This window comes from Harpia harpyja, chromosome Z, assembly GCF_026419915.1.
Source record: "Harpia harpyja isolate bHarHar1 chromosome Z, bHarHar1 primary haplotype, whole genome shotgun sequence".
In the NCBI taxonomy this organism is placed as follows: domain Eukaryota; kingdom Metazoa; phylum Chordata; class Aves; order Accipitriformes; family Accipitridae; genus Harpia; species Harpia harpyja.
In genome coordinates this window covers 92,296,906-92,310,871 of record NC_068969.1, presented here as the reverse complement: position 1 = coordinate 92,310,871, position 13,966 = coordinate 92,296,906, and the positions used below count along the sequence as shown (strand labels likewise).

Genomic DNA, 13,966 nt, shown 5'->3' with positions numbered 1-13,966 from the left:
CAGTTGTGGTATATTTAATTTTTTGGCTACCTCAAGGTTTTTCATTAAAAACTCTCTATTCATATTTTGCTGTTGAGGGTTTTTTTCTTTCTCTTCTTCTACTTAGTTATCCTCATAATTTTGTTCATTTTCAGTCTTCTAGAAATACAGTGTGTGCATGTGCATGCCTGTATGTATACATATGCATGCAGGCACATATGCGCATGTGTGTTTAAGAATTGCTCTCTTTTTGTCCATGGTGAGTTTAATTGGGTAGAGATCACCATTGCTTAGGCAACTGGCAACTTTTACTTCAGTGATTAAGCTTTGTTTGTCAATCATAATCCACCAAACTGTGCCAGATGTTTCTAGCAGTAGTTTAATAATATCTTTATGTAAATGTTCTTGCTTTCCCAGAGTTAAACAGGACCACTGTAAAACTTTTGATTTGCTCTTTTGGCAAATATAGAGATAGATCATCCCTCACATCACAGAGCCGGAACATTCCTTTATACTATATGTTCTCTCCGTGAAGAAACTGGATTGAGTGAAAACTGACTTTGTGTAAAATCTATATGCAGGTTGGTTTGAATCTGCAAAATGTCACTTTCTGATTATACTGCTGTTTATTCTTAACCAGTCATTGTAGAAAAGAAAATTCTTGCTTCAAGAAAACTGTAATGTTAATAGTATTATGCTTGAAAAATGAAAGGAAACAGAAGTTATTGAACTTTTGTATGAGTGTGAAATACTTGTTTCTACTGCTATTTCAGGCCTTTGTAAGTCTGTTTTACCCAGGGGATCAGCAACTCCCAGATGGTGATGTGTTTAGCTCCCTCATCTGCTGCACACTGAATGTAAATATTTCAGACCAAAAGATTTTTTTCTTTTCTTGCTTGCATTGTATTTCTGCCCATCCACAGACTGCAACCTTTTATTGTGTTTTCTTTTCTTAGGCAATATGGAGAGTGATTCTAGGGCTGACTGAGGTCCCTAAAAGAAAATGCTATAAAAATGCAGTTGTCATCATTTTTACTCAGCTTTCTGATTACTTGTGGAGTGTTCTTGTTTAGGCTTGACAAGTGGGATGTTTGTTCCATACTTAAAAGTTAACTGGTTGCATTATGTGTCATGACTTTCATAAACATTCACCTGTAGTTTGGCTTATTTTATTCTTTTTCTTTTGCAGCTTTTTCACTTCCAGATCTTACGGAACAGTTTGCACCTCCTGATGTTGCTCCACCGATCCTTATCAAGATAGTGGAGACAATTGAAAAGAAAGGTAGGCTGAAGAATGATCTACCAAGGTTTTTTGTTTCTTACGTGAGCCAAGACTGCAGAATCGGATCCAGAGCTGGCATCTCCCCATTCTAGAGCTGCTAATGCATCACATTACTTAATAGATATGAAATAATCTCATTTAAGGTTTGTTGCATTTGTTTCTGCTCAGTAGAGCCCATTTGGACTGTAGGAGCAAAAACAAAGCTGACTCCAAATGACATTTAATAACTCAACTAATACAAGTATTACTGAAAGGTAAGGGAGAAAGATTTGGTATTGTTTTGTTTTTTCTAACTGATAAGCCCCTTAAGTTGGTTATGGAAGCGCCATCATAACATTGAATTGGATACACAGCCAAACAAGTAATGTTTTGCCCCAAAGCGGGGAAAAAAAAATAGGAAAAAGTTGTAAGAACTGTTTTTGTGCTTCAGGAGCCAATTCTTTATTGCTGCTGTATGGGACAGGGACATGACAAAAGTTCACTGGCTGAGCCAGCCAGTGTTATTTTTATGGTTTTTTGCTCTCCTGCTTTCCTGTGCTGATGTCTCTCCATCTTTCTGAGGCTTTCCCCTTTCTTCTACTAGGGCCTCTTTCTTCTACCAGGGCCTCTTTTGCCCTATTTCTCTCTTCCTGGCTCCTCCTCTGATGTCACCTTCATAGCCCTGGTGAGGTAAGGAGCAGCTCAGTGGGTCCTGCTCATTCAGTGGCCTTACAGCTGGGGAGCAAAGGGAAAAGTGGTATTCTGATCAGACTCAGGCTGCTGTCCTTGGGGACATAGGTTCTCACATACTGCTCTGACACTTTAAGAGAGCATAAGCCTTTCCTAAATGAGTAGGAGCTTACTAATATCGATGAGAAGGGCCAGTATTTAGCAACAGTTTGCATAAGCAACTGCTGCTTCCAGGAAACACTGCTGATACTATTAAATCGTTGGTGCTCTGCATCTGTGGGTGTGGTCTCTTTCCTTGTGTCTTCTCTATTTTCACTAAAGTAGGGAAGCTGTAAACAGTATCTTTCACATGAAAACACTGTATTGGTGTCTTTTATTGAGGTGGATTATCAGACATGTTATGTGACATATACAGACATTTTGTCTCACACCAGCGATGTGACACTCACTCTACATACACTCTGAGGTTATGGGCTGTATGGATAGTCAAAGGTCACCTAAGGGTTACTTGTCTCATAGAAGGGGCTCTCTGTCTCTGTTGACTGCATAGGGTGCCAAAGGTTAGGCACGCTTGTAACTTAGAAGGCTCAGTTAAATCTTTAAAGCTAATTAGGATGTGTCAGAACTTTTGTCATGTCCCTGTCCCATTCCTGTGGGGTGGCCTGACTCAGATTGCTGACTTCTTATCCACCTGAAAGACCTGGTGTTTCCAGCTGGCATGTGGAGTGTAAAGGAAGATCTGGCTCCCGTGTTGCTCCTGCAAGCTGTTTTCTTCCCTGGGGTATGTGAATCTTTCCTAGTCTTGGCCTTCTACAGTCAGCCCATGGAGAGCTGTACAGAATACGTGGAACTGCTGGCGTGTCTGATCTTCCTTGGCCAGCTCTTTCTGCAGATACAGCAGTTTGCATGTACAAAGAGGTGTTTTACAGCCTTAAAAAGCAATCACACTCTGTAGTCTGGTAGGTGGGTGGTAGTGGGAGAATGTTGCTAATTTATACTGTAAGTACTTACTTGAAGAAAACAGAAGTATGTTGTGTCATGGCAACAGTCACTGGAATATTAATGTATCCCGTCAATTTTGGTTTGAAGGTCTGGAGTGCTCAACTTTGTATGGAACACAAAGCTCAAGCAGCTCAGCAGAATTAAGACAAATTCTTGAATGTGGTAAGTACAGTTCTCTTCCTTAAAGCACTAGACAGATTTTGTGGTCAGACTGCTCCTCCTTTCTTTGCTCCCTTATTCCTTTTATATATAAGTGCTGGTTCTGAATAATATTAAAAAGAGAAATATAAGTAAAAAAGGTTTCTAACTTTTACACTTAATATGAAACGTATTTTTCACTTTTACAGGTTGTCTTTTTTTCATGGCTTCACTGTGTGGTTTTTTCCAAGAATAATTATTTTAATCATTTCTTGGTCACTTGCTTGTTCAGGGACTGACAGTCTAGCTGTACAGAGAAAAACAAGGTGTTACGTTCAGATGCAAGATAAAGATATGCTATTCCTGTAAGGCTGCAGGTTATTTTGCAAACAAATGGCCATGTATTTACATACCGTTGTGTGTGTGCATTTTTTTGGTCCAGTAGGTGGGAAGGCAATAGCTGCACATTCCCTGCCTGCTACAGAGATGATTCTGGAAGGGAAAGAGAGAATTGAATTAATGTTGCTGCAGCAGACTGGGTTCTCAGGTTTTGGACAGTAAAATGCAGCTACGCCACTAACACCACATATCCGTTCAAGTTTCCTGAAATATATTTCCTTCTCTTTTTGGTACTCTTCATTTCTGCTTCAGGCGAGAATATACTGGCATGGCAACACTCAAGTGCAGTATGAGAGATCAGGAGCTATTGTAGGAGGAGTGCTTGACCACACTTCTGCAAGCTGGGGTGCAATGTGGGGTGTGAGCTTCCACTTGCATAAAACAGCACGAAAATACAAGGGCTAGAAAATGAAACTGGGTACATGCTGTGTTGCCAAAAGGACAAAGGAAGCAAACTCAAGCTGTTGTCTTCATTTTTAGTAATTGCAAATATTAACAAAATGAACAAGACATGATAGTATGAGTTGTCTGTTCCTTCAAATCAAAAGAGCATCCTGTCCTCTGCTGATTGTGGTGGGAGTGAAGAAGTATGAGTGCAAGCAGAGAAAGGAGATATGCATGTGGTGCTAGCAGCCTAAGTCATATTTTTGGTATTGTAATTAGATTTTTCAGTCCAGATAAATCCAGATTTTCTGTGGCACCAATATGAATATATCGCTTAATTTGTCCGAATCCTTTTTTAAGTCTCTAAACTGAGGTTTACTTTTATGAAAGCTTCATCTGTCTCCTGAGATCAAGAACTTGTAGTTTATCTGTATTCTTATTTAAAATGTAATTAAAGAATTAAAGAAAACAGGACTTTACCCTTTAGTAACAGTGTATCTTTCTGAGTTCCCTTTAAGATAGGATCAGAATTGTCCAGGACAGAGCCAGTGCAGTGGGTGTCCAGATACATGGATGCAGACAGCTCTCATCTCCTCCACCTACTCTCTTTGAATTAGCAGTGTGCTAATTCAGAGAGCAAAGTTGGTTTTGGTCTCAAACTTGCAAAATGCATTAGTGTGCTGTTCTGCATATGGTTAAAATGCTCTCCATATTAATTGGGTAACTGCCTGTTAGCTTCAACATGGTGCTATCTAGCTCCAAAATCAAAGCTAACTTGCATCTGGCCAGCTTGGCAGATGGAAGAGTTCAGGTCCGTTTATGACATTACACCCAAAGAGTTGCAGAGTACCACAAGCTTATTCCTACTCATATATTCATTGTAATAATTTGGGATATACTTCAGAGAATGGGTCAACACTGAAAGAACCAGGATTTAACTTGGCTTATGAAATAGAAAACATTCTGTGAGCAACAAAACTAATAAAAACTATTTCTTATGAATTTGTGGTTGGATTCTCTGACACATAACTGCTTTTGTAGAATTCATACCCACACTGCAAGTTTTTTATCATCTGAGCCATTCATAATGCATAATTTTCTCATGCAAATCCTTTGGTGTCTGATAAGAATTGAGCTCATACTGCAAGCTCTCCTTTGGGGAAAACAAACCCTTGATTAATACTTCTTACACAAAATATTTACAGGTAAAACAGAGACCTGTTAAAAATATTCTGATGTTCCATAACATTGCCAACATGCAGCAAGTCACTACCATTATTCTGAATTCAGCCCTGCACTGTGTATGATGGAAAGCCACACACAGGTGTGGAAGCCATTTGGTTCATCAGATGCCAGAGGCCCGGGCATAGCGCTGAGCACTGTATGTTCTACATCTCAAAGATGTTTCTTGGTGTCTTACATTCTTTCTTACAAGTTGTTCCCCGTAAACCAGATAGAAATTGACAGTTTTGGCTTGGTGTAAAGCCCTAATACCATGAGCCTGTATATTTTTCCTGTTTCTAATGTCTAAAAAGTATGTTGCTCTTTCCCTTTAGATGCCTCTTCATTGGATTTAGAGACGTATGATGTGCCCACCTTATCAGATGCTCTCAAGAGGTATATCCTGGACCTGCCAAACCCTATCATTCCAGCAGCTGTTTACAGTGACATCATTTCTGTACCTCAAGGTATGATTATCACATTATTTCAAATGTCAGACAAAAAAGCTTTTATTACATTTCTGAATATCCGGTGGTCCAGCTGTCACCCACAGAACAGGAAAGATGCTGCACAACCTGGCAGCATCTCAGAAAACATAATACCTTCACCACTTTTAATGAAAGCTGTTTCAACTCACATCTAGACATGCATTATTTAGTTACCTATTTAGGTAAACATAATGGAAAATATAAGGGATAACAGTTCTCTTCATTTTAGTAAGTAGAATGACTGTAGAAAAACTGGGGGGGGAAATCAAGGTCTGATCTGTATGCAGAAAGCTAATTTTTAACTTCTTATCAGTGCTGACAAAGTAAATGTATTAGAGGTCATGGTGTTCTGCAGTTCGTTGGGAGTTGCAGATTATGAAGTGAGAAATACATGAATGTAAGATTCATCATCTACAGTGGTCATTTCAAACAAGTACAGCTTACAGGCTCTCAGCACATGGGCCAAGTATTCTGTTATATATCTCAGGACAGGATATTGTTACTGGTAACCTTCAAAGTTAGAACAGCACCTGTGAGACTTATCTAGTGCATCTCAGAATTACCCAATCATGTGTGACGCTAAACACAAGACAGACTTCTACCAGTACACTCTGAACACATTGTGGTTTTTACCCAAATGCATATCTGTTTCCATTTGACTTTTAAACACTTGTTTTTTACTCTTCCCTGAGCATTTCACGTTTGTCAAAAGAAGAAAGAAGTCTTGCAGCACTAATGAAGGACAGAATTTTTTTTTTCTGTAAAATTGATGCTTCCAAAGGCGTTATATACAATTTCATTTTACTTGTTGAATGTTCCTGTGCTGATATCAAGAGCCTTTTATGTGTTTGCTTGCAGAAGTGCAGAGCTCAGAGGGATATGGTCAGTTGCTGAAGAAACTCATCAGGTCTCCAAATATACCTCCCCAGTATTGGCTCACACTCCAGTATTTGCTCAAACATTTCCTCAGAGTTTGCAAAGCCTCCAGCAAAAATCTCCTGAATGCAAGGTCTCTGGCTGAAATTTTCAGCCCTCTGCTTTTCAAATTCCAGATAGCAAGGTATGTGGGTCATCTTTATTATATTTTGGACTCCAAATATGAGTTAGTTATATACAAAAGTAAGTTTAATGAATTAATTTTCTGACCTTACTTCTAATGTGGAGGGCATTGTTGTAAATTTTTCCAATGTTTTTTGAATAAATCTCATGTAAACTTTTGCATTTTTCTTAGTTCTTACTGCCTAATCCATCTCTTGCAGCTCTGATAATGCTGAACACCACATAAAAATCCTAGAGGTTTTAATCACAAGTGAATGGAATGAGAGACAGCCTGTACCAGGTAAAAACTATTTTTAATTTTAAAGGTTATATACCATTGTTTTCTTAAATACTAAAATTCAACTTACAGACAGTAAATGCTCGTTGTTTCTCTTTTTTAATCAAACTTCATGCAAAAGTGCAGATTTACAGAATTAAGTAGAAGTTGTTCGTATGTTCTGTAGTGGTGTGCAACATTTGTTTTATAAGAAATGGTCTTTTTCATTAAGATAATTTTAGTACTCATAGTTTGTACAGCCTTAGGACTTTCATTTCTTTTTCAGTAAACAGCAAAGAGGAATTCATGAATTTTTAAGACCTGTAAACCAATAGAATGCATATCATACAGTGGGGGTGGTGGCACGGTGTAAATTCTGGAGATTTTATTTAACTTTCACTTTACTCCCAGGCAAATTTTCTTAGAACTACAATACCCCATAGAGATCATCGGAAGAAAGTAGGATTTCCCCCTTTATTTACATATATGTATTTTTTAATCCAGAGACTCAAAAGATTTATTTATCGATATCAATAAACAACATGGAAAATATTAAAACCCCATTCAGGAAAGTTAGATTACACTTGTATTGATTCTGTGAGTTAGCATCTAATTTAGTCAACAAACAGTAAAAGCCACCTCTAATTTATGCAAAAATCCCCATTTTTAAATCAAATATTTGGTAGGAGCAAGGCAGAGCGGCTAACTATGTGCAAGGGAAACTTAATGCAGGGAGACTTTAGCTGTTAGCTTAAAGTAATTCCTTTTACAGCTTAGTAACAGAGACTATCTGAACAAAGGATAGGGCAATGGTGAACAGAACATTGGGCAGGCTGTAGCTTTCCCACCTCTCTATTCAAAGTACAAGGTGGAGTTCATGGCAGTAGGTTCTGTAGGGCTGGTTAAGATTTGAAGAGTTAGAATACAGCAGCAGAAAAACAGCAGCAGAAAAATGCCTTATTTCTCATATTTCAGTTAGGCTTACTGTATAATCCCCTTCATGAACTACTGATGATTAATTTAAAATGGCTAAGATTTTTGTTCCTGCTGCTTTGATTGGAAGGCTTTCCCAACCTTGTCAGCTCTATTAGTTAGGAACCATTCCCTAACATTTAATGTACATTTATTTTCAACTAGTTTATACCTATTTGATTTTGTTCCATTTTGTCAAAATTGTTAAGCAGGCATTTCCAGAACCACTGTGTATTTTTCTTCCTAATGCTTCGTAACAACCAGGAGAGTCCAAACTTTTATGACTATTTGTCCTATTTTACTAAGAATCAGCAAATAACTGCTAAGTTGTTAAAGAATTCTTTCCTTTGCCACCTGTTATAAGCCTTAAAAAGCAAAATACATTATTGAATCCTTTAATATTCTAAAAAGTTTGCTAATAGCATTTTTTTAAATTATATGTTTGCTAATGCTTTGGCGCATGTAAATTTATATGGCTAGAGGCACTGACTAGGAGGTTACAAAGGTAGGGTCAGCAGTGAGAGGTTCTTACATTTCAAAGTGAGAGATCACTTGGTTGCCTAATGTCCTGAGTTGCTTCATGTAAGGAAAGCATAAAAGTGAAAGGTGTTGATGTTAGAACTACTAATAAGGACAAGGAGTCTAGTCATCTTGAGAGTATCATTAGAGTGCTTGAAGAAATGTGGCTGTATCCATCACATTTATAGGGTTTGACACTACATTAATAACCATAATCTAACATCTGCTTGGTTTTAATGTTGCTTCTGTATTAATTAATACTTTGTAATGCAATAGTTTATTTTGAGGGTCCTCCTGGGATTTTTCATATGATCTGTTACAAAAATAGAACTCCTTTCCTGTGCATTTCAAAGTCCATCCTGGGCAGTGGAATGTTTTTAGTACAACATTTGCACATCTATTAATATGCTGAAAAAAACTCAGATACAGATTTTCAAGCTTTGTAGTCTATGGTTAGCTAGCCTCTGCTCTTAGGCCTCTAAAGCGCTTGAATAATTTTCAAAAGTTGAGTCCTAACAGTATGTCATGTAAGTTTGCCAAATTAGGACACAAGTCTGTTTTCCACACCAAAATCATTCAGTGACCTGATCATCTGAAGTGCTCTGGTTTTATAGTTCTCATGGAAGACTCTAAGATGTATTTTTCAGAATTATCATCTTCAAGATTATTGCTTGTAGTAGCTTGAGTTTCCATAAAAATTGTTTAGAGACATTGTAATAAAATGAAGATGTCTAGAAAAGTTAACTTACTTGTCATATAAATGTTCTGAGACTTACAGTCTATAATAGAATTTTAAAGTGCAGAAGCCAAGAGGTTTTAAGCAGAAAGAATCTTAAGTGTTGAAAATAATGTAATGACAACTAAGCGATAACAGGGAAGCCAATGCTGCCAGGTTTCTTCTCTTTTTCACAGGCTGGAGTGATAGCTTCCTCCTTTGTTTTTTCTTTCTGTTATTCTCAAGCCTGGATGAAAACATTCTGTCTAAAACGAGTTGTGCATGAAGTTTTAGTGGTATCTTACACAGTACCTAGCTACATTAAATGTAGTGTTGGAGATAACAGATCTGAATAGGGAGGAGATCTTTGCACAACTGTGGGGTTGTTTTTTTTATTGCATCACCCACTAATTATCCTTGCCTCAAAGCAATAGAAAGTATGCAACTGGACCTCATATCTTAATATATCTTAAAATTGGTATCTTAAATTGGGCATCTTTAATTGGTCATTTTATAGCTAGTGTGATGCTTTGCACACTGTAACTCAAAAACAGGAGTTATTCCTAGGCTGTTACTTGATTTCTTTGTCACAGAACAACTCTGGACTGAATTTTTTTTTCTCTGTCACAGTGTTCAACAGCAAACTGTGTGTTTTAGTTTGTGAATTAGAATAGTGCTTAGCCCTCCACAGTAGTTAAAGTACTAAAGTTAAAATACACGTTGTGCCTATGTGTGTGGTGGGTGAAGACAAAGTAATGTTGCAGGAGAATTAAGATTGGAGAAATGGTTGGTGTTTTGAATAACTGGTAATCAGACCCATTTTCTGATTCCTGTCTTGTTCTTCGGGGTTATCAGTGGGAGAGCCAAAAGATGGTGTTAGTGGGTAAGCTAGGTGATGTAGCATCCCGTTTTAACACCCCAACTTGATGAACAGCTACACAGGCTTTAATTTAAAGAGTAATGCTGATTTTACAATCAGAAACAAAGCCCATGTCTCTAAATATGCTCTTCAAAACAGTAGTATTAGAAGAAAATATCTTAATTACAACAGTTTATAGCTAACAGTGCTGCTTGTGTCTCACAGAATCTCATACATCATACAGAGGTGTGAAGGCGTGTGTGCTTTTAGAGGTTGATATTGAAAAACAGGCTATATTTTTAGGTATAGAAGACCAGATGGTTTTTTCAGTTAATTTTCAGGGATTGTAAAGACTCCTGGCTTTCCTGTCTGAAGGAGGCCTGCCCTGGATGCAGGTCCCAGAGCCGTCCATGGGGCCCAGCAGGTGCTTGGGGCAGCACGGTTGGTTTGGAGCGGGCAGCTGCGAAGGCGGGTCGTATAGAGGAAGCTGGGGCAATGGGAGAGTTGGGAGGTAATTTGGGGGGGAGCTCAGGGAAATGGGGGTCCTCTCAGGGTCAGGGGGTGTTAAGAGCATGGAGTGGCATTGTGAGACTGAGGTGTGTCTTATCGCAGGAAGGCAAAGAGGAAGGGGGACGTGGCGGGAGAGCGAGGGGACACGCGGAGCTGGTGTCATTGTGGGCAGCCAGGCTGGTGAGGAGCAGAGCAAGAGCTACTGCAGCGGCGGGAAGGAGCTGCCGTCCTGTACGGATGAACTGAAGCCTCTCATAGCCTGCGTACTAACTCAAGCTGAGCTGCTTCGTCTCCATTGCCTATCCCAGTTTATTCCTGTTTCCCAGGCTTGTAAATAACATTGCAAATGATGGCTCAAGCTGTGAAATAGTGCAGTTTTAAGCATGAAGAGGTAGGTCTTAGTACTCACAGGGTCATAGCGAAGAACGAGTGAGGTAGTGAGACTGCCTTACACGTAACTGCCCACTTGCTAGGGATGGGGTGAGAGTCCTGGCAGTATTGCCAAGATGCAGACACTTTACTTTTAGCTGCACAAAATATTAGCAAGTGTGGTAGCGTTAACAGCCAGAGCAGGGGAGTGTAAAGGCTGATCTGTTCCTCTTGGAATCGGACACAAAGCTCCCCTGGACTGCTGCAGTGGTCAGGCTCAGCCCACAGTCCTGTCGGTAGTGTCTTGGGGACACAAACAAACATGTAGGAATGCTGTCCCTTGTCAGGACTTTTCTACATCCTGTCACGGGCATGGCTGGACCGCCAGCAGCGCCGAGTGTGGTTTGGAGCATGCAGAAGGCAGTCTGTCCCGGGGAGAGCTGATGCCGCACGGGGAGGATATTGCGCGTCCGCGCATCACCCGGCAGAGGGCTCCCCTTCTAAGCTAATAAAATTCAGGCTTTATACCTGATTTAACGGAGAGCAAAATGCTTTGTTAATCACCATACTTAGGAATGCTGTATTCTTGGTTTTGGTTTTGACAGTAGTCTGTGCTTTATGTTTCTCAGTACCTAATCGAAAGTATGTGGTAAAACTGAAACAACATGTACGACATTATTACAATTTTTTACAGATTGATATGTGTGTGTATTTGTATGTAAGTATGTGTAACACGCACATGCAAGCCTGTCAAACCTGATCAGTTCTCTTCCTGCTTCATACATCATTTTTGAGAAAAAAAATGCTTCACGGGTAGAAGAACACTGAGTATGACTGCAAAAGATAGTAGGCTGCTGACTTTCTGCAAATACAAATGTATAGATTCAATGGGCACCACTCAAGGTTTTGAAATTTAAATTTAAATAAAAGTTAAGATAGGGCAATTGTGTGCAAATGCACGTGTGTGCCAGTATCTTTTTTTGACAAGACACTTGATTCCCTTCTGCAGGATGACTAGGTACTCATTTTTGCACAAGGCACTAGAATGCAAAAAAAAATTGGACTTAGGAACAAAGCCTTATCTTTTACCTCTGTGTGGATATCTGTGCTTTTTAAAATAATAAACACTTCAGTGAACAAGGTTTGGGTTGTCTTTTCTCCTTTGAGAATATGGTTCTGTATTGTGGCCCTATAAACCAAGAAGTGTTATCAACCCGTTCTGTAATTTTAACAGTAAATAGGAGGCATATCAGTTACTGCCAGAAGTTGGATTAGTTCGGAAACACAGATTACCATCTCCATTTGAAGTAGGCTGTACCTTTATGACTGTGCTGCTTTAAATTATATATAGAACTGACAATTGTTCAAGTAGGCAAAGGCTAAAACTAGAAAAGCAAGGGATTGTTACAGGTAGAAGCTAATCAATCAACTGTAAAACATCAAAAATGTACTGCAGATATTTGGGATTTCATTATTAGGTGCAAGTGGTATTTTGTAGCATAGGAGGATTTTGGTAGGTGGAGTGTTCAGGAGATGAAAACTTTTCAATGCCATTTGACTGCTGTAAGGAGCACAAGCAGATCTCAAGGAACAGAGCTACTAGGAGTTCTCACTGTTTCCAACAAGTGGGAAGAAAATATTAATCCCCTTCTCCTCTTTCTCTGAACTAAATCTTGTGGTCTGCTTCTCCTTCCCCTTTGAATTTATTTCCTCGTAGAAGTATAGCTTGCAAAGAAGTTGACCTCTGTAGGCAAAGGGGAGCAGTCTCTTCAGTTCCTGCTCTGTTCCTTTAGCAAGTCTGATCTCCAGCAAACACTAAGGCAAGGAAAATGTATTTGACCTAAACGGCTCCCTCTCTGTATAGTCCCTTTTCCTGCCTGCCTGCCCAAGAACTGAACAATCCTGACATACTGGAAAACACCATGGATACAGGCAGGTGGTTTTTCTACTGTTTTCAGTTTATAGGAAACGGATAAAATGCCTCACAGTGTCATGCTAAGGGTCTTGAAGCAGCACCTGTAATTGCGATCCAGTGTGAGTGTGTAGGAGGCAATGCTGTGCTTGCAAGCAGGCTATTTTTCTTGCACAGGGCTGCTCTGAGAGATCCAGCTCTTTTCAAGGAAGATTTTGATTCTGGGGTTTTTTTCTGCAGTCATTTAGTTAGCCACTTCCTGTATTTGGCTGTTGATGGTGCTTTTCTCGACTTTAATACTGCACTCAGCAGCCAGTGACAGAGACTATTTTAAGGCCTCTTACAATGGTCTTCTCATTTACTTAGCTGAAATGAGAAAGTTAGCCCTACATTGGCCACTTGTTAGCTGATGACAACTTTTACTTTGAATCTGGTTCCCCCTCCCCCACCTGAAATCCCTGGCTCAGCAAATATTTGAACCTGCCCAAGTTAATCATGAAACTAAGATCTTTATCTGAGAGAGACGTGCAAGCTACCAAGGGTGGTGGTTTGGGTTTTTTTTCCACAGTACTAAAGTCAGGTTCACTTTTTAATGATGAACCAGAGTAAGGGGATACCTTCTGCACAGCACAGAGCTTTAAGCAGTTAAGAAGAGAGAAAGGGCTTGGATTTTCTCACTGCATGTTACAGCTCTTTTAGGGATTTTTGTGGAACACGGGTTGGAAAGCAGAGCAATCTCTTTTTCAGAATTTTTTTTTTCTTCATTGCTTCAGAGAAGCTTCTTACTAAAAGGAGTTTTGGGGTGGGTTTAAGCAAGATTTTTATAAGAGGAAACCAATTAATTTTTCAAGTTACTGGATTGCATTTTCAGGCTGTAATACAAGGGCAAGCATTTGCGATGCATAATTTACAAAGTAAGTGATTTTGAATTTATGTGTGTGTTTTCTTCATCACCTTGTGGAAGTATTGTACTGTAACTGATTACCAGGTAGAGCTTTCATGGTCTTAAGATACATGAATGAAAGTCAAGTACCTCAGTACCTCCCCAGGTTATACAGGGAACAGGGAATTGCCTGTCTGCCTCCTGTCTTTTCTTGCCTGCAAGCTAGGCTGGTCTGAGCTGAGCACTAACCTGATTATACAAGTGTAGGCAGTCCAAAATTTGGCCACTAGTGAAGCCCTGGAGAAGTAATTTTTCCTAAAAGCCTTTATTCAACAGAATAAAAAATCTTA

At 39.3% G+C, this 13,966-nt stretch overlaps 1 protein-coding gene across 4 annotated transcripts in view; it reads left to right on the top strand.

Annotated features, from left to right (window-relative positions):
* PIK3R1 (phosphoinositide-3-kinase regulatory subunit 1) overlaps positions 1 to 13,966 on the top strand; it is a 60,611-nt gene that overhangs the window by 32,296 nt on the left and 14,349 nt on the right. For 3 of the 4 annotated variants that reach the window (XM_052775761.1, XM_052775760.1, XM_052775762.1), the window contains 5 exons: positions 1,169 to 1,261; positions 3,020 to 3,094; positions 5,410 to 5,541; positions 6,421 to 6,622; positions 6,822 to 6,901. In XM_052775761.1, the coding sequence (XP_052631721.1) occupies positions 1,169 to 1,261; positions 3,020 to 3,094; positions 5,410 to 5,541; positions 6,421 to 6,622; positions 6,822 to 6,901 (582 nt within the window). Of the gene's footprint in view, positions 1 to 1,168; positions 1,262 to 3,019; positions 3,095 to 5,409; positions 5,542 to 6,420; positions 6,623 to 6,821; positions 6,902 to 13,327; positions 13,648 to 13,966 lie in introns of those variants that run through there. The other variant, XM_052775764.1, reaches the window with a different exon arrangement.